The sequence below is a fragment of the Oncorhynchus mykiss genome, chromosome 4 (assembly GCF_057628025.1).
Source record: "Oncorhynchus mykiss isolate SJ-2025 chromosome 4, ASM5762802v1, whole genome shotgun sequence".
In the NCBI taxonomy this organism is placed as follows: domain Eukaryota; kingdom Metazoa; phylum Chordata; class Actinopteri; order Salmoniformes; family Salmonidae; genus Oncorhynchus; species Oncorhynchus mykiss.
Genome location: NC_143025.1, coordinates 7,507,280 through 7,533,150, shown reverse-complemented (window position 1 = coordinate 7,533,150; position 25,871 = coordinate 7,507,280). Strand labels below are relative to the sequence as shown.

Below are 25,871 nucleotides of genomic sequence, written 5' to 3'. Positions count from 1 at the left end.
GGACTGAGTGAAATTAGAGATAATTATATGTGTGGGGTACAGAGATGAGGTAGTCTTTCATAAATCATGTTAAACACTATTATTGCACACAGGGTGAGTCCATGCAACTCATGTTACTTGTTAAGCAAATGTTTACTCCTGAACTTATTTAGGTTTATCATAACAAAGGGGTTGAATACTTATTGACTCAAGACATTTCAGCTTTTCATTTTTAATTAATTTGTAAAAAAAGAATAATCTAAAAACATAATTCCACTTTGAATATTATGGGGTATTGAGTGTAGATCAGTAACACAACATCTAAATTTGATCCATGTTTAATTCATGCTGTAACACAACAGAATGTGGGAAAAAGTCCATTGCTTTCAGAATGCTTTCAGAAGGCACTGTATTAATTAATATTGAGCAAATAATGTTTTTAACTGACATGTTGGACAGTTTATTCTGACAATAGCAACAGTGATATGTATAAAAAAATACAAAATAAAATATGTATGTAGTGACTGATTGGGGTTATTTTCGGATGATTATAATAATATCAACTCTGTTCATTTGATACAATAAATTAACAGCTTCTTTACTTTAATTTATAAAGCAACTGACTTATAAATGTTGATGCATCATAGTCATGCAAATGCAGGAGTGCAAAAATATATATATTTTTAAATAGCAGATGAATGTCTTATTTGATAGCAGCTAAGAAAATATGATACTTAGTTAAATCACCTGCCAAACATTCAGAGGACAGCTGAGGAAAAAGTGGATTTTTTTTCTTCTCTTTAACATTCATAGATATATGATTTCTAGAATTCGGGGACAAAAGCCCATTAGAACAAGGGAGAATGAACAGGAATACTGTTCTTGTAATTATATTTCTATGGTTACATTGCCTCGATTGCAGGGTACAGAGAGGTGAACGTCATGCTGGTCGATTGCATTCAGAATTGCTAAAAAAAAATATTATACACAATCATAGATAATAATAATAATAATACATCTGAAAAGAACATACGTTGCAAAGTAAACTGGGAAAAAATAAGACATTTATAGAAAGTAAACAGTATATACAATACATAGAAAAGTACGTTGGAAAATGATAACGGTTTAACATTAAAGTAATTTACAATAAATTCAAAAGTTAAATCATTAACAATAAAAGTTAGTTAAATCATTTACGATAAAGTACAATTTAATTAATAAAAGTAAGATTTTAATCATTTACAATAAAAATGTAAAGTTAAAAAATTTACAATAATAGTAACAGTGACTCTAAGTTCTCTAAGTTCAACTTTTGTTTATAATGAAATAGGGCTAGGTCAACTCTAAACAGAGGTTGTTTATATTGAAATAGGGCTAGGTCACCTCTAGACAGAGGTTGTTTATATTGAAATAGGGCTAGGTCACCTCTAGACAGAGGTTGTTTATAATGAAATAGGGCTAGGTCAACTCTAGACAGAGGTTGTTTATATTGAAATAGGGCTAGGTCAACTCTAGACAGAGGTTGTTTATATTGAAATAGGGCTAGGTCACCTCTAGACAGAGGTTGTTTATATTGAAATAGGGCTAGGTCAACTCTAGACAGAGGTTGTTTATAATGGAATAGGGCTAGGTCACCTCTAGACAGAGGTTGTTTATAATGGAATAGGGCTAGGTCACCTCTAGACAGAGGTTGTTTATAATGAAATAGGGCTAGGTCACCTCTAGACAGAGGTTGTTTATAATGCTATAGAGCTAGGTCACCTCTAGACAGAGTTATATTGTTGTTTATAATGAAACAGGGCTAGGTCAAATCCCATTTCCTAAATCTATCATATTTTGTATATCTCCAAAGTGCCGAATCCAAAAGGAAAGAGAAGGTGTGATTGAATATTTAAACTAGTTGGACAAGGGAATGTGATCTTGTGGTCCTGTATGACTCAGTTGGTAGAGCACGGTTCTTTTAATGTCAGGATTGTGGGTTCGTTTCCCTGCTAAATATTATTATATTTTCTTAGCCTACTGACACTTTCACAGATGGTATGTGTCTGTCATGCTCCTGAAATGCTTGTCCTGGAAATCCTCAGGGTCAAAACCGTGCTGCTTATAGTCCAGATCTTTCAGAACATTTCAGAATATCAGAATCGACCACCAAGAATGGTGGCATCACAAAAGTCAGTCTAGGACACGTTACATTGTGACGTCCTCATGATTTTCGCTAACTTTCAGCGGAACGTTCCCAGAACTTCATATTGTTTGCTCGGGTACAACTAAACTAATTCCTCTAATTTATGTTGTTGTTTTTCAATCAAGACAGAATGTAATAATCTGACTGTATTTAATATTTGAGCTCAATTTAAGAATGAAAACCAAATGATATTTGGAGAGCTGTTAATGTATTTTGCCATGAAAGTATGAAATATGAAGTATAGTGCCTGAATGTTCCTCTCTGATACCCACAACATCCAAGCCACTGGTATGTCTAATCTGACCCAGTTTCCCTATTCCCTATGGGCCCTGTTCTAAAGTAGTGCACCCTATTCCCTATGGGCCCTGTTCTAAAGTAGTGCACCCTATTCCCTATGGGCCCTGTTCTAAAGTAGTGCACCCTATTCCCTATGGGCCCTGTTCAAAAGCAGTGCACTACCAAGGGAATAGGGTGCCATTTGGGATGTACAATCAGCCACATTCTGAGTGTTTCCAGTAGCCTATGAGAAAACAGATTCTCTGCTTCCAGTAACCAATGAGAAAACAGATTCTCTGCTTCCAGTAGCCAGTGAGAAAACAGATTCTCTGCTTCCAGTAGCCAGTGAGAAAACAGATTCTCTGCTTCCAGTAGCCAATAAGAAAACAGATTCTCTGCTTCCAGTAGCCAATGAGAAAACAGATTCTCTGCTTCCAGTAGCCAACGAGAAAACAGATTATTTGCTTCCAGTAGCCAACGAGAAAACAGATTCTTTGCTTCCAGTAGCCAGTGAGAAAACAGATTCTCTGCTTCCAGTAGCCAATTGGAAACCGATTCTGTACATGGAAGAACAGATTTGCCAGTGCACTCACTGCCCTCCAGTGGCTGTACAGTATAGTTCCCTACAGGACTCACATGTCACTGTTGGGTTGGTTTCCTCTACTTTGCAGAGCTATCAACAGAGGAAAATAAATGCCAGAATTTGGCAATTTATATTTTCATATTTTTCTCATCACAACATTCCTCCAAATGAAATCCTTGGGGGACAAGACAGTTCAGTTTGTTGTGGTAAATCATTACTGGAGAAAAATGACAAGAAACATTTTCTTACATGTACAGCAAAGCATTTGCAGCACCAACAGGCACGAGTGATGTTTGTGACACACTTTGTGGTTAGTTAAAACTGTAGTAATATCAACACACCATATTCACATATTAGCATCCACAACTCAAGACCAGCAATATTATAAATACATGTCTAACATTCAGCTCACACAGAATAGAAACGTACTGTGCAGTAAACCAGGCATCAAAGACAGGGACTTTGTCTATCCAAGAAAATACAAAAAACGAAACGAACCGTGCATTTTTTTACATGATTTAAATAGAGATAATTAAACCTCTATCAAACTTCCGAATGGTAACATCTTCCCAGATATGCTGCAGTTCAACACATGAACCAAAATGCTTTAACGAATCAGCATGCTTTGAGGGCAATATTACTTTACAGTCATTATACAGAAACAACATTATTATTGTCCATTGTTATTTTTTGGTAGACACGAACATACGTCAATAGAATCACTTAATAAGCAACGAGAGGAACCACTAGCAGTGCCACAGTACAGCGGCACAGTCAGACGGCCACGTAGGACAGTGACTGGCCTGTACCAAGTCCATGGAAGACAAACACAGAATACACAGCTGTGTTGTGAGCTGCACCCGGACCGGACCGGACTGGACCGGACCGGAGTGTCTCATGTCATAGCAAGCTGCTATAGGCTAGCTGCCACATAGAGAAGAAGAGCGACGTAGAAATAGAATGACATAGAAAGGGACAAAGGCCCTCAGACCACAGCAATTTGACGGGTGCACTCAATATGGCCGCCAGTCTCGTCCACCCATTACGGACCGATGACTTGAATGGGCATGTCCGTTCTAGTCATTCTGTGTCTATGGAGAGTGCTATGAGAGTGAGACGAGAAGAGAGCAGACAGTCAGTAGTGAACTGATCTGCAGCCCTTGTTCTGCATAGTAAACATTACAATTGGATAGGTAAGGTCTCTCCCCACATTCGTGGCCAGGACACGACACAGGACAGACGTGACAGGGAACAGACAGGGCCCAGGGTTCCTGCTGGATGGAGAGCTGAAAGCGGAGCCGGGGGACAGTAACAGAGATGGGAGCCGGGGACAGGTACGGGGGACAGTAACAGAGATGGGAGGAGGGGACAGGTACGGGGGACAGTAACAGAGATGGGAGGAGGGGACAGGTACGGGGGACAGTAACAGAGATGGGAGGAGGAGACAGGTACGGGGGACAGTAACAGAGATGGGAGGAGGGGACAGGTACGGGGGACAGTAACAGAGATGGGAGGAGGGGACAGGTACGGGGGACAGTAACAGAGATGGGAGGAGGGGACAGGTACGGGGTACAGTAACAGAGATGGGAGGAGGGGACAGGTACGGGGGACAGTAACAGAGATGGGAGGAGGGGACAGGTACGGGGGACAGTAACAGAGATGGGAGGAGGGGACAGGTACGGGGGACAGTAACAGAGATGGGAGCCGGGGACAGGTACGGGGGACAGTAACAGAGATGGGAGGAGGGGACAGGTACGGAGGACAGTAACAGAGATGGGAGCCGGGGACAGGTACGGGGTACAGTAACAGGCCTCAGGTCTGGAGACAGAAGAGGGCCTCTTTGGTGTACAGAAGGGAACATGTGATCTGAGTGCATATTTTTTTTGTGTGTGTGTGTTGGTGTGTGTATTAAGTGTTCTGTGTGTGTGTGTGTGTGTGTGTGTATGATTTAGCTGTGCAGACGAGGTACTGTATGTAGTACAGGGGGACGTAACATGACTGACACTAAGGCCACTCGTGGTGATATCTCCTGCCGTTCTTCTTCCTCTCCTTCTGCAGGTGCTCCAGCTCTGCTTCATACATCATCTCCTGCATCAGGTACTTCTCCCTTCGCATGCGGTCACACAGACTCTTGGGCATGTCTGGGATCAGGTACGCGATGAACGACTTGATGCCAAACACCAGGTGCTGAGGGAGGAAATGGAGAGAGAAAAAAACAATACTTTATTATCCATTGTCATTTTCAGATCACAGAAAATCAACACAGGCAAACATAAACTCTCTTGATTTTTATTTTATTTTTTATTTCACCTTTATTTAACCAGGTAGGCTAGTTGAGAACAAGTTCTCATTTGCAACTGTGACCTGGCCAAGATAAAGCGTAGCAATTTGACACACACAACAACACAGAGTTACACATGGAATAAACAAAACATACAGCCAATAATACAGTTGAACAAAAGAAAACAAAAAGTCTATATACAGTGAGTGTAAATGAGGTAAGTTAAGGAAATAAATAGGCCATGGTGGTGAAGTAATTACAATATAGCAATTAAACACTGGGAATGGTAGATAGGCAGAAGATGAATGTGCAGGTAGAGATACTGGAGTGCAAAGGAGCAAAATAAATAAATAAATAAATAAATACCAGTATGGGGATGAGGTAGGTAGATAGATGGGCTGTTTACAGATAGGCTAAGTACAGGTGCAGTGATCTGTAAACTGCTCTGACAGCTAGTGCTTAAAGCTAGTGAGGGAGATGTGAGATGTGATGGGTTTTAAGGCTCCTGGTTTAAGGGAACATGGGCAGGACATAGCATCTGGGATATCTAGAATATCATCATCAGATATCATCGTCATTGAAAATAAGAATTTGTTCTTAACTGACTTGCCTAGTTAAATAAAGATAAAATAAAAAAAACACTGCCTGAAACACCTAATGAGTGTCTGAGACAGAGACAGAGATCAAGACAGAGACAGAGATCGAGACAGAGATCAAGACAGAGACAGAGACAGAGATCGAGACAGAGACAGAGATCAAGACAGACAGAGCATGGACGTGCTGGCGTACCTCGAAGACGATGATGAAGGCTAGTCTTGCAGCCAGGACGTGCCAGAACTGCAGAGTGAAGTCGTATGGTACTGGGCTCCAGGGAGAGGCTCTGTAGTCTCTGTACCTGCAGTATCTACTCTCCTCACTCACGTTCCAGCGTTCGCCCATGTCGAACACCGACAGACTGCTGTTCATGTAGCCTCGCAGACACCTGACAGGGAGAGAGACGGGGCTCAGAAACCAAGACAAACTGGAAGACATGAACCAAGGAACCTTGTGTGCTCTAACTAGCTGTCACAAGAGACTAATGTTGCTGTAGAATTATGCAGGGTAGGTTACTTTCTAAATGCAATCCATAACAGTTACTAAGTTACTTGTCCATTTACGTAACTTTTTGGTTTACCTAAACTCAGTAATGTAATTTATTTGCCTACTCTGTTGTTTATTATTTTGTTGTCATGGAGGACTGATTGGGCTCATTGCTTCGAGTTCAAGGGAGGAACTCCCTCAAACTTTTATTCCATACGCTAGGATCCGCACATCGCCGCCATTGCAAGAGCGCATTTTTCACTGTCTTTCCACTGGTCGATGATTGATAGATAACTTGTTCAGTTCAACCAGTATTGTGTTAAAATACACATATAAGGGCCTCCCTGGTGGCGCAGTGGTTAAGGGCGCTGTACTGTAGCGCCAGCCGTGCCATCAGAAACCCTGGGTTCGCGCCCAGGCTCTGTCGTAACCGGCCGCGACGCACAATTTGGCCTAGCGATGCACAATTGGCCTAGCGTCGTCCGGGTTAGGGAGGGCTTGGTCGGTAGGGATGTCCTTGTCTCATCGCACACCAGCGACTCCTGTGGCGGGCAAGGTTGCCAGGTGCACAGTGACACATTGGCTTCCGGGATGGGCGCGCTGTGTTAAGAAGCAGTGCGGCTTGGTTGGGTTGTGTATCAGAGGATGCATGACTTTCAACCTTCGTCTCTCCCAAGCCAGTACGGGAGTTGTAGCGATGAGATAAGATAGTAGCTACTAAAAACAATTGGACACTACGAAATTGGGGGTAAAAAAATACACATATATTTGTGAACAGCCAACCACAAGGCGCAAATAGCTAAATGAGATAGCAGCAAGGATGCAAAAAGTTTATGTAAAAAAAATCCACAGGAGTTGATTATCTTGATCCCTTTCAGCCCTCCTCATTGTATAACCTTTGACCCCACATTTTTTATTGAAAAATTGCTTCTGGTGCTATCCCTAAGATCAGGAAGGCGGCACCTCCTTCTGACCTAGATAACTACTGCCCAATTTCGAAACTACTGTATCTTGTTTTGAATCACAAACTCTCAGCTAAGAACTTTTTTTTTATTTTTTAACTTAAAATGATATTCTTAATGCGCACCAGTCTGGTTTTTAGCACCGTTTCAACTGTGTTAAATTGCTTAGATCATAGGTATACCTGTGCTGCCATATTTATAGACCTATCCAAGGCCTTTGATACTGTCGACCAACCCCTATTCATTCAAAGGTTGTCTGAAACGGGACTCGACCAGGCGTCTTGCAAATGGTTTGGGAACTATCTGTCAGACAGGACAGAAACGTGTGCTTTCTGATGGTGTCATGTTACCTCAATATAACTACAGGTGTCCCGCAGGGTTTGAGTTTGGGACCTGTCCTCCTTACTATTTATATACACCTTTCACAGATCATTATTCACACGGGAATCTGCACTGAACAAAAATATAATCACAACATGTAAAGTGTTGGTCCCATGTTTCATGAGCTGAAACAAAAGATCCCTGGAATTTTCCATACGCCCATAAAGAGTATTTCCTTAAAATATTTTGCAAAAATGTGTTCTCACCTCCCTGTTTAGTGAACATTTTTCCTTTGCCAAGATAATACATCCACCTGACAGGTGTGGCATATCAATAAGCTGATTAAACATCATGATAATTACACAGGTGCACCTTGTGCTGGGGACAATAAAAGGCCACTCTAAAATGTGCAGTTTCTTCACACAACACAATGCCACAGATGTTAGCAAGTTATTGATTTCATGAACCTTATTTCTAAGGCTACATATATTAATATGAGCTATTTTTCAGCCCTTTCCTGTGTAGCTTATCAGAGATAGACATAATATGGAAAAGAGCAAAACAAAGGAAGTTAAAAAAATATATACATTCAGCAGTCCATTAATCATTTGGTGTGTGTGCGTGTGCTGGAGGGTTGAAGCTATGAACCCATAGGCTTGGCTCCCTCATCTATTCCAGGCTTCTGGGAGGGAGAGTGGGCAATAAGATTGTCATAGCGTATGTAAGCAATGGCAGCTTTCATGGCTCAGTTCTTTCCTCTTCTGGAGTACAACTTCAGGATAGTCCTCGTTGAGGTAGATATACATTCCTCTCAAGTTTTTTAACATTTAGCAAACAAGAGCTACAACCCTTTTCGAATAGTCTATTGGTAAACAAAATTATTTAAAAAACGTTAGGTCCAGCAAGCTATTCTAGTCTAGCTTTTCCTGCATGCGGCTCCAAGAGTTAAGGAGTGTTGTTTAAGGAGAGAGGCCAGCGGAGCACAGGTGTGTGGGTATTGCGCAAGAGACAGAGGCTATAAATTAGGTGTCATGTATTGTCATATTATGTCTTGTTCCTGTTCTTTCTCTTCACTCCGTCTCCCTCTGCTGGTCGTATTAGGTTACCTTCTCTTCCTCTCCTTCCCCCAGCTTTTCCTCATCTTCTCTAACTACCTCGTTCACCCTTTTCCCACCTGTTCCTTTTTTCCCTCTGATTAGGTCTCTATTTCTCTCTCTGTTCCTGCTTCTGTCTTTGTCAGATTCTCGTTTGAGTTTCTCATGCCAGAACCAAACTATCGTCTTGTTTGCTTCACCCTTGTCCCGTCCTGTCGGAATCTGCCTGTTCATCTGATGCTACTTGTGATCAGGTACCTCTGTCCTCTACGACCCGTGCCTACCCAGAGAGACCAGCAGTCTGTCGCCGCTAACCCAGCTATTCTCCTCTGCTGCTAAGAAGGGGACTCTAACCCAGCTATTCTCCTCTGCTGCTAAGAAGGGGGACTCTTCTGTAAATATCAGAAGGACTTTATGATTAATTTGTCGCCCTCTCTGCGGGTTGTCTATTTTGCCATTATATACATCTGAAGAGGATCTATGTCTTCCCTGTGTTTTGACATTAAAGGACTCTGTTTTTGTTAAACCGCTTTTGGGTCCTCACTCACGTGCATAACAGAAGAATCTGACCAAGAATGGACCCAGCGACTTCGGATCCTCTCCACTCAGCCGTCGAGATCCAGGGAGCGATGCTAGGCAGACACGAGCAGGAATTGTCTGCTGCTCGACATGCCGTTGAGACCCTGGCCGCCCAAGTCTCCGACCTCACAGAACAGATTCATCATCTCCGCCTCGATCCACCGGCCACTTCCAGGGCTTTCGAATCTCCGGAGCCCAGAATCAATAACCCGCCGTGTTACTCTGGGGAGCCCACTGAATGCCGCTCGTTCCTCACCCAGTGTGATATTGTGTTTTCTCTCCAGCCCAACACTTACTCCAGGAGCACAGCTCGTATCGCCTACGTCATATCTCTCCTTACTGGACGGGCTCGTGAGTGGGGCACGGCAATCTGGGAGGCGAGGGCTGAGTGTACTAACCAGTATCAGGACTTTAAGGAGGAGATGATACGGGTTTTTGATCGTTCTGTTTTTGGGGAGGAAGCTTCCAGGGACCTGTCTTCCCTATGTCAAGGTAATCGATCCATAACAGATTACTCTATTGAGTTTCGCACTCTTGCTGCCTCCAGTGACTGGAACGAGCCGGCTTTGCTCGCTCGTTTTCTGGAGGGTCTCCGCGCGGAGGTAAAGGATGAGATTCTCTCCCGGGAGGTTCCTTCCAGCGTGGATTCCTTGATTGAACTCGCTATTCGCATAGAGCGACGGGTTGATCTTCGTCACCGAGCTCGTGGAAAGGAGCTCGCGTTCTCCGTTGCCTCCCTCTCTGCATCACTACCATCTTCCTCCGCCGGCTCGGGTGCTGAGCCTATGCAGCTGGGGGGTATCCGCATCTCGACTAAGGAGAGGGAACGGAGAATCACCAACCGCCTCTGTCTCTATTGCGGTTCCGCTGGTCATTTTGTCACTTCATGTCCAGTAAAAGCCAGAGCTCATCAGTAAGCGGAGGGCTACTGGTGAGCGCTACTACTCTGGTCTCTCCTTCAAGATCCTGCACTACCTTGTCGGTCCATCTATGCTGGACCGGTTCGTCAGCTTCCTGCAGTGCCTTGATAGACTCTGGGGCGGAGGGCTGTTTTATGGAAGAGACCTGGGCTCAGGAACATGACATTCCTCTCAGACAGTTAAGGGAGCCCACGGCCTTGTTCGCCTTGGATGGTAGTTCTCTGCCCAGAATTCAGCGTGAGACGCTACCTTTAACCCTCACTGTCTCTGGTAATCATAGCGAAACCCTTTCTTTTTAAATTTTTCATTCACCTTTTACACCTGTTGTTTTGGGCCATCCCTGGCTAGTTTGTCATAATCCTTCTATTAATTGGTCTAGTAATTCTATCCTCTCCTGGAACGTCTCTTGTCATGTGAAATGTTTAATGTCTGCTATCCCTCCTGTTTCCTCTGTCTCTTCTTCACAGGAGGAGCCTGGTGATTTGACGGGGGTGCCGGAGGAATATCACGATCTGCGCACGGTGTTCAGTCGGTCCAGGGCCACCTCTCTTCCCCCGCACCGGTCGTATGATTGTAGTATTGATCTCCTTCCGGGAACCACTCCCCCCCGGGGTAGACTATACTCTCTTTCGGCTCCCGAACGTAAGGCTCTCGAAGATTATTTGTCTGTAGCTCTTGACGCCGGTACCATAGTCCCCTCCTCCTCTCCCGCCGGAGCGGGGTTTTTTTTTGTTAAGAAGAAGGACGGGTCCCTGCGCCCCTGCATAGATTATCGAGGGCTGAATGACATAACAGTGAACAATCGTTATCCGCTCCCTCTTATGTCTTCAGCCTTCGAGATCCTGCAGGGAGCCAGGTTTTTCACTAAGTTGGACCTTCGTAACGCTTACCATCTCGTGCGCATCAGGGAGGGGGACGAGTGGAAAACGGCGTTTAACACTCCGTTAGGGCACTTTGAATACCGGGTTCTTCCTTTCGGCCTCGCTAACGCTCCAGCTGTCTTTCAGGCATTAGTCAATGACGTCCTGAGAGACATGCTGAACATCTTTGTTTTCGTTTACCTTGACGATATCCTGATTTTTTCACCGTCACTCCAGATTCATGTTCAGCACGTTCGACGTGTCCTCCAGCGCCTTTTAGAGAATTGTCTTTTTGTGAAGGCTGAGAAGTGCACTTTTCATGCCTCCTCCGTCACATTTCTCGGTTCTGTTATTTCCGCTGAAGGCATTAAGATGGATCCCGCTAAGGTCCAAGCTGTCATTGATTGGCCCGTTCCTAAGTCACGCGTCGAGCTGCAGCGCTTTCTCGGCTTCGCGAATTTCTATCGTTGTTTCATCCGTAATTTCGGTCAGGTGGCAGCCCCTCTCACAGCCCTTACTTCTGTCAAGACGTGCTTTAAGTGGTCTGTTTCCGCCCAGGGAGCTTTTGATCTCCTCAAGAATCGTTTTACATCCGCACCTATCCATGTTACACCTGACGTCTCTAGACAGTTCGTTGTCGAGGTTGACGCGTCAGAGGTGGGCGTGGGAGCCATTCTTTCTCAGCGCTCCCTCTCTGACGACAAGGTCCACCCTTGCGCGTATTTTTCTCATCGCCTGTCGCCGTCGGAACGTAACTATGATGTGGGAAACCGCGAACTGCTCGCCATCCGCTTAGTCCTAGGCGAATGGCGACAGTGGTTGGAGGGGGCGACCGTTCCTTTTGTCGTTTGGACTGACCATAGGAACCTTGAGTACATCCGTTCTGCCAAACGACTTAATGCGCGTCAGGCTCGTTGGGCGCTGTTTTTCGCTCGTTTCGAGTTCGTAATTTCTTATCGTCCGGGCTCTAAGAACACCAAGCCTGATGCTTTATCTCGTCTCTTCAGTTCTTCAGTAGCCTCCACTGACCCCGAGGGGATTCTCCCTGAGGGGCGTGTTGTCGGGTTGACTGTCTGGGGAATTGAGAGGCAGGTAAAGCAAGCACTCACTCACACTCCGTCGCCGCGCGCTTGTCCTAGGAACCTTCTTTTCATTCCCGTTCCTACTCGTCTGGCCGTTCTTCAGTGGGCTCACTCTGCCAAGTTAGCCGGCCACCCCGGCGTTCGAGGTACGCTTGCTTCCATTCGCCAGCGTTTTTGGTGGCCCACTCGGGAGCATGACACGCGTCGTTTCGTGGCTGCTTGTTCGGTCTGCGCGCAGACTAAGTCCGGTAACTCCCCTCCTGCCGGCCGTCTCAGACCGCTTCCCATTCCCTCTCGACCGTGGTCTCACATCGCCTTAGATTTTATCACCGGACTGCCTTCGTCAGCGGGGAAGACTGTTATTCTTACGGTTGTCGATAGGTTCTCTAAGGCGGCTCATTTTATTCCCCTCGCTAAGCTCCCTTCTGCTAAAGAAACGGCACAAATCATCATCAAGAATGTTTTCAGAATTCATGGCCTTCCGTCAGACGTCGTTTCGGACAGGGGTCCGCAATTCACGTCTAAGTTTTGGAGGGAGTTTTGCCGTTTGATTGGGGCTTCCGTCAGTCTCTCTTCCGGCTTTCACCCCCAGTCTTAACGGTCAAGCAGAACGGGCCAATCAGACTATTGGTCGCATCTTACGCAGTCTTTCTTTTCGTAACCCTGCGTCTTGGTCAGAGCAGCTCCCCTGGGCAGAATACGCCCACAACTCGCTTCCTTCGTCTGCGACCGGGCTATCTCCTTTTCAGAGTAGCCTCGGGTACCAGCCTCCGCTGTTCTCGTCTCAGTTCGCCGAGTCCAGCGTCCCCTCCGCTCAGGCTTTTGTCCAACGTTGCGAGCGCACCTGGAAGAGGGTCAGGTCTGCACTTTGCCGTTATAGGGCGCAGACTGTGAGAGCCGCTAATAAGCGTAGAACTAAGAGTCCTAGATATTGTCGCGGTCAGAGAGTTTGGCTCTCCACTCAGAACCTTCCCCTTAAGACAGCTTCTCGCAAGTTGACCCCGCGGTTCATTGGTCCGTTCCGTATTTCTCAGATCATTAATCCTGTCGCAGTGCGACTTCTTCTTCCCCGATATCTTCGTCGCGTCCACCCGGTCTTCCATGTCTCCTGTGTTAAGCCCGTTCTTCGCGCCCCCGCTCGTCTTCCCCCCCCCCCCATCCTTGTCGAGGGCGCACCTATCTACAGGGTCCGTAAGATTTTGGACATGCGTCCTCGGGGCCGTGGTCATCAGTACCTAGTGGATTGGGAGGGGTACGGTCCTGAGGAAAGGAGTTGGGTTCCCTCTCGGGACGTGCTGGACCGTTCGCTGATCGATGATTTCCTCCGTTGCCGCCAGGTTTCCTCCTCGAGTGCGCCAGGAGGCGCTCGGTGAGTGGGGGGGTACTGTCATGTATTGTCATATTATGTCTTGTTCCTGTTCTTTCTCTTCACTCCGTCTCCCTCTGCTGGTCGTATTAGGTTACCTTCTCTTCCTCTCCTTCCCCCAGCTGTTCCTCATCTTCTCTAACTACCTCGTTCACCCTTTTCCCACCTGTTCCTTTTTTCCCTCTGATTAGGTCTCTATTTCTCTCTCTGTTCCTGCTTCTGTCTTTGTCAGATTCTCGTTTGAGTTTCTCATGCCAGAACCAAACTATCATCTTGTTTGCTTCACCCTTGTCCCGTTCTGTCGGAATCTGCCTGTTCATCTGATGCTACGTGTGATCAGGTACCTCTGTCCTCTACCCAGCTATTCTCCTCTGCTTTGTCCTCATGTGCAGTTGCAAACCGTAGTCTGGCTTTTTTACGGTGGTTTTGGAGCCGTGGCTTCTTCCTTGCTGAGCGGCCTTTCAGGTTATGTCGATATAGGACTCGTTTTACTGTGGATATAGATACTTTTGTCCCTGTTTCCTCCAGCATCTTCGCAAGGTACTTTGCTGTGGTTCTGGGATTGATTTGCACTTTTCGCACCAAATTACGTTAATCTCTTGGAGACAGAACGCGTTTCCTTCCTGAGTGGTATGACAGCTGCGTGGTCCCATGTTGTTCATACGTGGTGCTATTGTTTGTATAGATGAATGTGGTAACTTCAGGCGTTTGGAAATTGCTCCCAATGATGAACCAGACTTGTGGAGGTCTACACTTTTTTTTCTGAGGTCTTGGCTGATTTCTTTTGATTTTCCCATGATGTCAAGCTTAGAGGCACTGAGTTTGAAGGCAGGATTCCCAGATGGCATGGATTATGGAGTCATTGAAGTCTTACACTTAAGAAATGACTCTGCCGTTGTGCTGTAGAATTTCTGAATTGAGTCTGTTGTATAATAAATGCTATACATTAGTTTATACTGGGTTAAGCTAGTTAATAACTCTAATTTCATTAGGTAGGCTCTGTAATGGTTCTTCTGAAGAGGAGAGGCGAGAAGGATCGGAGGACCAATATGCAGCGTGGTAAGTGTCCATGGTTCTTTTAATAAGAAATACTCAACATGAACACAACTGATACAAAAACAATAAACGTGAAACGAACGAAAACCAAAACAGTACCGTGTGGTGAACAAACACAGACACGGAAACAAACACCCACAAACAAACAGTGAAACCCAGGCTACCTAAGTATGATTGTCAATCAGAGACAACTAATGACACCTGCCTCTGATTGAGAATCATACTAGGCCGAAACATACAAATCCCGAAATCCTAGAAAAACAAACATAGACTGCCCACCCCAACTCACGCCCTGACCATTCTAAATAATGACAAAACAAAGGAAATAAAGGTCAGAACGTGACAGGCTCCAACTTTTCCTCCATCTTGTGCCAACATCAGTTATTTTAAGTCTTGATTCCAATTGTTTATATTATTTTTTAAGAGATTGTCAGTTGGATAAGCTCGCTGCAAAGTTTTGTATATCTTACCTATCACATGAACATTATTTTCTGACTCAAATAAGATTCCCTCAAGGTTGCTCGGCATTTTGTGATATGTCGATTTTACATTAAGTTACATGTATCAACACAAAAAATCTATTTTTCATTCTGTAATGAAAATAAATGTATTTCCTGTTACCAATTCGCTCTAATAAAAAAAAAAAGCACTGGACTCTTACCAACGGAGCCACAACAACCAACTAATATTGCAACACAAAGTATCCCTGTAGAATGGTCAGGGCATTCTTTAACGAACAGACAACACAAGGTATACTCTGACTGGAGAAATTGGACCTACTTCTCGTGGTGGTACTCCTTGTCCACACAGGGTCCGTATCTGAACGCGTAGACGAAGCGGGGGATGTAGTCGGAGGTGATGGCGATGACGAAGGCGTTGGTGATGACAGCCAGCACGCCGATCCCCTCCAGGATACCGTACCAGATACCTGATGGGAACACAGGAGCGCATTATGCAAAATGATTTTACTCTCAATGTACTTCTACTCTCTCTAGCTATCTTTACCAGTAATCTAAAAGCTACCATGGGGGAGGAAGTGTTCAATTCTCAACTAACAACAGATACTTTATGTCTCCGTCGATCTCACACGCTCTTGGTAAAATCTCTGCCTCCAATTGCACCTCAGGACAGTTTCCCCATCTGATTAGCATTGTGTAATACACTTAACATATGGAAGAAATAACTGACCTATATCTGTGGCTGTATTACTGACCTGTATCTGTGGCTGTATTACTGACCTGTATCTGTGTCTGTATTACTGACCTGTATCTGTGGCTGTATTACTGACCTGTATCTGTGGCTGTATTACTGACCTGTATCTGTGGCTGTATTACTGGCCTGTATCTGTGTCTGTATTACTGACCTGTATCTGTGGCTGTATTACTGACCTGTATCTGTGTCTGTATTACTGACCTGTATCTGTGGCTGTATTACTGGCCTATATCTGTGTCTGTATTATTGACCTGTATCTGTGTCTGTATTACTGACCTGTATCTGTGTCTGTATTACTGACCTGTATCTTTGTCTGTATTACTGACCTGTATCTGTTTGCGTATTACTGACCTATATCTGTTTGCGTATTACTGACCTGTATCTGTATTACTGACCTATATCTGTGGCTGTATTACTGACCTATATCTGTGGCTGTATTACTGACCTGTATTTGTGGCTACTGATCTATATCTGTTTTACTGACCTTTATCTGTGGCTACTTACCTATATCTGTGGCTGTATTACTGACCTATATCTGTGGCTACTGATCTATATCTGTTTTACTGACCTATATCTGTGTCTGTATTACTGACCTATATCTGTGTCTGTATTACTGACCTGTATCTGTGGCTGTATTACTGACCTGTATCTGTGGCTGTATTACTGACCTGTATCTGTGTCTGTATCACTGACCTGTATCTGTGGCTGTATTACTGACCTGTATCTGTGGCTGTATTACTGACCTGTATCTGTGTCTGTATTACTGACCTATATCTGTGGCTGTATTTCTGACCAATGTCTGTGGCTGTATTACTGACCAATGTCTGTGGCTCTGGCAGGCATGGGTCTCCTCCACTGGGTGACAAACTTGTAGGCGTCCAGTCGTATCTCGATGATGTTGTTGAGCAGAGCCAGTAGAGGAGCCAATGGGAATGCAGCCACAAAGATCGTGGTGAAACCAAACTGGAGAACTGAGAAGAAGATGAGCAGGAGGAAGTAGAAGCAGAAGAAGCAGAAAATAGAGGGTTATAATGGTGGGTTTGAACATCCTGTGGTTGACCTCAGTATTGGTATTTATATTTATTATGGAACCTCATTAGCTGCTGCCAAGGCAGCTACTATTTACTGGGTCCAGCAAAATTAAGGCAGTTTATACAATTTTAAAAACATTACAATACATTCACAGATTTCACAACATACTACCACTACCACATATCTACAGTAAAAAAAATCCATGTTAGCGTGTGTGTATAGTGCTATATTAGTATGTGTGTGTATGCATGTGGCTGTGTCTATATTTGTGTTGCTTCACTGTCCTCACTGTTCCACAAGGTGTATTTTTATTAGTTATTTAAAATCTGATTCTTCTTCTGGCATCAGTTACCTGATGTGGAATAGAGTTCCATGTAGTCATGGCTCTAGATAGTACTGTGCGCCTCCCATTGTATTTTCTGGACTTGGGGACTGTGAAGAGACCTCTTGTGGCATGTCTTGTTGGGTATGCATGGGGTGTCCGAGCTGTGTGCCAGTAGTTTAGACAGACAGTTCGGTGCATAAATACAAGTAGTGATGAAGTCAATCTCTCCTCCACTTTGAGCCAGAAGAGATTTACGTGCATATGATTAATATTAGCTCTGTGTACATCCAAGGGCCAGCTGTGCCGCCCTGTACTGAGCCAATTGTAATTTTCATAAGTCCCTCTTTGTGGCACCTTGACCACACAACTGAACAGTAGTCCAGGTGCAGCCTGTAGGACCTGCCTTGTTGATAGTGTTGTTAAGAAGGTAGAAACTAGGGCCTGTAGGACCTGCCTTGTTGATAGTGCTGTTAAGAATGCAGAGCAGCGCTTTATTATGGACAGACTTCTCCCCATCTTAGCTACTGTTGTATCAATATGTTTTGACCATGACAATTTACAATCCAGAGTTACTCCAAGCAGTTCAGTCACCTCTACTTACTCAATTTCCACATTATTTTTCACAAGATTTAGTTGTGGTTTAGGGTTTAGTGAAGGCTTTGTCCCAAATGCTTTTAGTTTTTGAAATATTTAGGACTAACTTATTCCTTGCCACCCACTCTGAAACTAACTGCAGCTATTTGTTAAATGTTGCAGTCATTTCAGTCGATGTAGTAGCTGACATGTATAGTGTTGAGTCCTCTGCATACATAGACACTATCTTTACTCAAAGCCAGACATGTCATTAGTAAAGATAGAAAAAAGTAAGGGGCCTAGACAGCTGCCCTGGGGAATTCCTGATTCTACCTGGATTATGTTGGAGAGGCTTCCATTAAAGAACACCCTCTGTGTTCTGTTAGCCAGGTAACTCTTTATCCACAATATAGCAGGGGGTGTAAAGCCATAACATTTAAGTTTTTCCAGAAGCAGACCATGATCGATAATGTCAAAATCCGCACTGAAGTCTAACAAAACAGCTCCCACAATCTTTTTTTATCACCAATTTATCTCAGCCAATCATCAGTCATTTGTGTAAGTGCTGTGCTTGTTGAATGTCCTTCCCTATAAGCACGCTGAAAGTCTGTCGTCTTTTTGTTTACTGTAAAATACCATTGTATCTGGTCAAACACAATTTTCTTCCAAATGTTTACTAAGGGTTGGTAACAGGCTGATTGGTCAGCTATTTGTATTTGTATTTTGTATTTACAGTTTTTAACAATCACTTTGGCACTAATTTCAGAACCGTGTGTTCATTTTTCAAAACTCTAGACACAAAACTCAAAACGGTCATCACTTGTAACACAGGCTGTCCAATGTTCAAAACATTGCATCGTGCATTCACGTCTTTAAAGAAACCTTGCCTTTGCAGAATCATTGGTTCAAATAACCCATTTATCATGAAATACCATAGGAACATTCATTTAGATCACCCACACACAAGATACCGATAGTTTCGCTGTGTCGTTGTTCGTACAATCATTAGATATTGTAGTAGAAAATATGTGATACGTGTTTCATTATGCTACTACACGTAAATACATCACTGTAAAAGGACTAGTAGAGAGAATACTACAGACACAGTGGATTCATTGAAAAAAAAAAGAAATTTATTGATGAAATACAATAAAATCACAACATAGGTTTCTTTGAATCGAAGCAAAAATAATTAGCTACAAAAAGAAAAACAGTTAAAGGTCAACTGCAGTGTTCCTCACCTGGCTTACTGTAAAACATCACTGCAGTGTTCCTCACCTGGCTTACTGTAAAACATCACTGCAGTGTTCCTCACCCGGCTTACTGTAAAACATCACTGCAGTGTTCCTCACCCGGCTTACTGTAAAACATCACTGCAGTGTTCCTCACCTGGCTTACTGTAAAACATCACTGCAGTGTTCCTCACCTGGCTTACTGTAAAACATCACTGCAGTGTTCCTCACCTGGCTTACTGTAAAACATCACTGCAGTGTTCCTCAGCTGGCTTACTGTAAAACATCACTGCAGTGTTCCTCACCCGGCTTACTGTAAAACATCACTGCAGTGTTCCTCACCTGGCTTACTGTAAAACATCACTGCAGTGTTCCTCACCTGGCTTACTGTAAAACATCACTGCAGTGTTCCTCACCTGGCTTACTGTAAAACATCACTGCAGTGTTCCTCACCCGGCTTACTGTAAAACATCACTGCAGTGTTCCTCACCCGGCTTACTGTAAAACATCACTGCAGTGTTCCTCACCTGGCTTACTGTAAAACATCACTGCAGTGTTCCTCACCTGGCTTACTGTAAAACATCACTGCAGTGTTCCTCACCTGGCTTACTGTAAAACATCACTGCAGTGTTCCTCACCTGGCTTACTGTAAAACATCACTGCAGTGTTCCTCACCTGGCTTACTGTAAAACATCACTGCAGTGTTCCTTATCTGGCTTACTGTAAAACATCACTGCAGTGTTCCTCACCTGACTTACTGTAAAACATCACTGCAGTGTTCCTCACCCGGCTTACTGTAAAACATCACTGCAGTGTTCCTCACCTGGCTTACTGTAAAACATCACTGCAGTGTTCCTCTCATGGCTTACTGTAAAACATCACTGCAGTGTTCCTCACCTGGCTTACTGTAAAACATCACTGCAGTGTTCCTCACCTGGCTTACTGTAAAACATCACTGCAGTGTTCCTCACCTGGCTTACTGTAAAACATCACTGCAGTGTTCTTCACCTGGCTTACTGTAAAACATCACTGCAGTGTTCCTCTCATGGCTTACTGTAAAACATCACTGCAGTGTTCCTCACCTGGCTTACTGTAAAACATCACTGCAGTGTTCCTCACCTGGCTTACTGTAAAACATCACTGCAGTGTTCCTCACCTGGCTTACTGTAAAACATCACTGCAGTGTTCCTCACCTGGCTTACTGTAAAACATCACTGCAGTGTTCCTCACCCGGCTTACTGTAAAACATCACTGCAGTGTTCCTCACCTGGCTTACTGTAAAACATCACTGCAGTGTTCCTCACCTGACTTACTGTAAAACATCACTGCAGTGTTCCTCACCTGGCTTACTGTAAAACATCACTGCAGTGTTCCTCACCTGGCTTACTGTAAAACATCACTGCAGTGTTCCTCACCTGGCTTACTGTAAAACATCACTGCAGTGTTCCTCACCTGGCTTACTGTAAAACATCACTGCAGTGTTCCTCACCCGGCTTACTGTAAAACATCACTGCAGTGTTCCTCACCTGGCTTACTGTAAAACATCACTGCAGTGTTCCTCACCTGGCTTACTGTAAAACATCACTGCAGTGTTCCTCACCCGGCTTACTGTAAAACATCACTGCAGTGTTCCTCACCCGGCTTACTGTAAAACATCACTGCAGTGTTCCTCACCCGGCTTACTGTAAAACATCACTGCAGTGTTCCTCACCTGGCTTACTGTAAAACATCACTGCAGTGTTCCTCACTTGGCTTACTGTAAAACATCACTGCAGTGTTCCTCACCTGGCTTACTGTAAAACATCACTGCAGTGTTCCTCACCTGGCTTACTGTAAAACATCACTGCAGTGTTCCTCACCTGGCTTACTGTAAAACATCACTGCAGTGTTCCTTATCTGGCTTACTGTAAAACATCACTGCAGTGTTCCTCACCTGACTTACTGTAAAACATCACTGCAGTGTTCCTCACCTGGCTTACTGTAAAACATCACTGCTGTGTTCCTCACCTGGCTTACTGTAAAACATCACTGCAGTGTTCCTCACCTGGCTTACTGTAAAAAGCAAAACAAAAGATTGATTACTGTACTTCTATATTTCCATCAACCCTGTCTTGTGGATTTGGCCCACAGGTTCTCATCCACATCACAATGGATGTTTTCATCTTGGGAAGAATCTTCAGTCATGGCGAATCCAGTCCTGACACTGGTCTGCCGTGATGTCATTGCATGGTGAATCCAGGCCTGACACTGGTCTGCTGTGATGTCATTGCATGGTGAATCCAGGCCTGACACTGGTCTGCCGTGATGTCCTTGCATGGTGAATCCAGGCCTGACACTGGTCTGCCGTGATGTCATTGCATGGTGAATCCAGGCCTGACACTGGTCTGCTGTGATGTCATTGCATGGTGAATCCAGGCCTGACACTGGTCTGCCGTGATGTCATTGCATGGTGAATCCAGGCCTGACACTGGTCTGCCATGATGTCATTGCATGGTGAATCCAGGCCTGACACTGGTCTGCCGTGATGTCATTGTATGGTGAATCCAGGCCTGACACTGGTCTGCCGTGATGTCATTGCATGCGTCATCCATGGAGAAGGGTGGCTTGTTCTTGAGGGCGCCTATCATATACCTTCCACCTCCATGTGGAGAAAAATTCCTCAATCGGGTTAAGGAAAGGAGAGTATGGGGGTAAGTACAGGGTGGTAAGTTGCAGATGGGCCTGAACCCATGCTGTGGAGTAAAAGTGGTCTGTAGATATTTCCCTCTTGTTGCACATTTAACATGCTGATAGAAATGTGGTGAAATGGATTTAAGTTTCCCTGCATTAAAGTCCCCGGCCACTGGGAGCGCCGCCTCTGGATGAGCGTTTTCCTGTTTGCTTATGGCGGAATACAGCTCATTGAGTGCGGTCTTAGTGCCAGCATCGGTCTTCTCAGAAGGCAGCCTGAACTCCGCCCTCTTTTTCCCCGTCTTCTCTTCACGGTGCACAATTGAGCAAGAGGACAAGTACATTAGAGTGTCGAGATTTGAGAAACAGACGCCTCATAAGTCCTCAACTGGTAGCTTCATTAAATAGTACCCACAAAACACCAGCCTCAATGTCAACAGTGAAGAGGCGACTCCGGGATGCTGGCCTTCTAGGCAGAGTTCCTCTGTCCAGTGTCTATGTTCTTTTGCCCATCTTAATATATAGTTATGGCTTTTTCTTTGCAACTCTGCCTAGAAGGCCAGCATCCCGGAGTCGCCTCTTCACTGCTGACGTTGAGACTGGTGTTTGAAGCTACCAGTTGAGGACTTGTTTCTCAAATCTCGACACTCTAATGTACTTGTCCTCTTGTTCAATTGTGCACCGGGGCCTCCCACTCCTCTTTCTATTCTGGTTAGGGCCAGGTTGCGCGGTTCTGTGAAGGGAGTAGTACACAGAATTGTACTACTGCCTTGTTGTTCACTGTGGTTGGCAGGCTTACAATGATGGCACAAAACAAAATTTGAGAGTGTGCTGACCCTTGTGTTGGAAGGGGTACGCAGCTAGAGGTTGAATGTTTGAAGGGGTACGGGAATATGAAAAGCTTGGGAACCACTGTACTAGTCCATGGTAACATAGCTAATATGTCTTACCCATCTCCAGGTACTCATCCACCAGTCCATGGTAACATGGCTAATATGTCTTACCCATCTCCAGGTACTCATCCACAAGTCCATGGTAACATAGCTGATATGTCTTACCCATCTCCAGGTACTCATCCACCAGTCCGTGGGCGTTCATGGGCTGCAGGTTCCAGTCTATGTCCCACTGAGGAAGCTGTACTTTGATCTCCACATTCTGTCCCCCTCGTGTTCTCTCTTCCCTCTCTGTCTGCTTGATCTTCCTCCGAGACCACCAGTTCTGCAGCAGACTGGAGAGTTAGAGGGGGGGGGGGGGGGTGAGAGACACAGACAGAGGGAGACAGAGAGACAAAGACAGAGATTGAGAGAGAGACAAAGACAGAGATTGAGAGAGAGACAGAGACAGATACATATATTGAGAGAGATTGAGAGAGACAAAGAGAGAGAGAGAGATTGAGAAAGACAGAGAGAGATTGAGAGAGATTGTGTGAGAAAGAAGATGGAGGAGAGGGTGACGGGACGGAGGAGAGGTTGAGGGGGACGGCGTGTGACAGAGAACAACCCACTAGAGAGGTGGCCACCCCCACAGAGAAGCCAGCAGAACAGCCCACCTCAGCACCCGACAAAAGTCTTGACACCACAGCAGAACAGTCCACACCAGACCCTGACCATAGAGTCGACGTCACAGCAGAACAGACAAATGAAGAACCCCAAGCCCAGCGGCTCTCACCCCCTCTGAGCACCCCCCCTGTCAGCCACCCTGATAGACCTTCTGACAACCCCCCCCCACACCCACTGAGGACAAACACAAGACACAGATTGTACTACTTATGGACTCAAATGGGAAATATATAGAAGAAAAAAAACTTTTTCCCAAACACAGTGTGTCTAAACTCTGGTGTCCAAACACCCAGCGCGCCCTCGACCTTCTGTCTGAGGACCAACTAGGCTCACCCAGCCACATAATAATACACACAGGCACAAACAACCTGAGAGCACAGCAGGAAAGGGTGGCCACAGCACTGAAGGGAGTGATTGAAAAGGCTTCTTCTACTTTCCCCAACGCACAAGTGGTTATCTCCACCCTGCTACCACGAAAAGACTTCCACCCTGCCACAATACAGCGGGTAAACGCAAGTATTTCCCATGACTGTGCCTCAAAACCAAATGTTTTCCTGGCCCACCACTCCACCCTGGACTTGAACAGCCTCTATGACCAGGTCCACCTCTACAAGGCAGCAGTGCCCACCTTTGCCCGAACTCTAAAGGACATCGCTCTCAAACGTATCCCCAACACTTCACACAGGAGCAACAGATCAATAGACACCCAACCCAGACCAGCGAGACACCCTCCCAGACCTGCAGGACCCCCCCCCCCCCCCCCCCCCCCCCGGACCTACACATAGAGGACCCACGCCAAGAGGAATTACATCCAGACCACAGCACCCCCAGACACATCCACACCCCCACCCCAACCAATCAACACTCCCCCACGTCAACCATGTCCATACCCCATTTAGGCCCCCTCAGATCAGACCTATGCCACTCCTGCCCACCCGATGCACCCCACCCCCGCAAAGAGGGCCTCAACATGGAAGCCACACATACACCCAGGTAGTGAGCGGGCAAACAGTCCCAACCCCCACTCTCACACTTGCCCAAGCCAATGGCATGTACCAGATGCTCAGCAGGCTCTGCTCACACTTACTGGCCTGAGGCCAAACCACGACCAACAACATTGGACACTCTATGGAACAAAAAGCCTTCACTATATCATCCTGGAATATCCAAGGCCTGAGGTTATCTGCCTTTGGCCTAAAGGGCAGGAACCCGGACTTCACCAAAGAAATCGGTAATACAGACATTGTCATCCTGCAAGAAACCTGGTATAGAGGAGACGGACCCACTGGTTGCCCTCTAGGTTACAGAGAGCTGGTAGTCCCATCCACCAAACTACCAGGTGTGAAACAGGGAAGGGACTCAAGGGGTATACTAATTTGGTATAGAGCAGACCTAGCTCACTCCATTAAATTAATAAAAACAGGAACATTCTACATTTGGCTAGAAATTCAAAAGGAAATTATCCTAACAGAGAAAAATGTCCTCCTGTGTGCTACCTATATCCCCCCACTAGAATCCCCATACTTTAATGAAGACAGCTTTCCAGGCCCAGGGACATGTACTAGTCTGTGGCGACCTATATGCCAGAACCGGACAAGAACCTGACACCCTCAGCACACAGGGGGACAAACACCTGCCTGGAGGTGGCAGCATTCCCTCCCACATATGCCCCCCTAGGCACAACTATGACAACATAACCAACAAAAACGGGTCACAACTCCTGCAGCTCTGTCGCACACTGGGTATGTACATAGTCAATGGTAGGCTTCGAGGGGACTCCTATGGTAGGTACACCTATAGCTCATCTCTTGGCAGTAGTACTGTAGACTACTTTATCACTGACCTCAACCCAGAGTCTCTCAGAGCGTTCACAGTCAGCCCACTGACACCCCTATCAGACCACAGCAACAGCAACTTCATACCACAGCACAGCAGTCTACTTGAACAGAGCAATACTCAATCATGAGGCATCAAAGCCAAAGAAACTGAGTAACATTAAGAAATGCTATGGATGGAAGGAATGCAGTTTGGAAACCTACCAAAAAACAATTAGGCAACAACAAATTCAATCGCTTTTAGACAATTTCCTGGGTAAAACATTCCACTGTAATAGTGAAGGTGTAAATTTGGCAGTAGAAAATCTTAACAGTATATTTGACCTCTCAGCTTCCCTATCAAATCTAAAAATCTCAAATAGAAAACAGAAGAAAATTAACAATAATGACAAATGGTTTGATGAAGAATGCAAAAATCTAAGAAAGAAATTGAGAAACCTGTCCAACCAAAAACATAGAGACCCGGAAAACCTGAGTCTACGCCTTCACTATGGTGAATCACTAAAACAATACAGAAATACACAACGGAAGAAGAAGGAACTGCATGTCAGAAATCAGCTCAATGTAATTGAAGAATCCATAGACTCTAACCACTTCTGGGAAAATTGGAAAACACTAAACAAACAACAACACAAATAATTATCTATCCAAAATGGAGATGTATGGGTAAACCACTTCTCCAATCTTTTTGGCTCTATAACAAAGAATAAAGAGCAAAAACATATACATGATCAAATACAGATCTTAGAATCAACTATTAAAGACTACCAGAACCCACTGGATTCTCCAATTACATTGAATGAGTTACA

At 45.0% G+C, this 25,871-nt stretch overlaps 1 protein-coding gene across 1 annotated transcript in view; it reads right to left on the bottom strand.

The window, feature by feature from the left end:
* Positions 1-2,353: 2,353 nt before the first annotated feature.
* The window catches only part of LOC110522704 (anoctamin-3), a 135,029-nt gene continuing 111,511 nt past the window's right edge, over positions 2,354-25,871 (bottom strand). The window contains exons 22-26 of the mRNA XM_036968983.2: positions 22,727-22,896; positions 16,655-16,807; positions 15,405-15,552; positions 6,094-6,286; positions 2,354-5,210 (exon numbers count right to left, since the gene is read on the bottom strand). Of these exons, the coding sequence (XP_036824878.2) occupies positions 5,028-5,210; positions 6,094-6,286; positions 15,405-15,552; positions 16,655-16,807; positions 22,727-22,896 (847 nt within the window). The 3' untranslated portion in view covers positions 2,354-5,027. The remainder of the gene's footprint in view (positions 5,211-6,093; positions 6,287-15,404; positions 15,553-16,654; positions 16,808-22,726; positions 22,897-25,871) is intronic.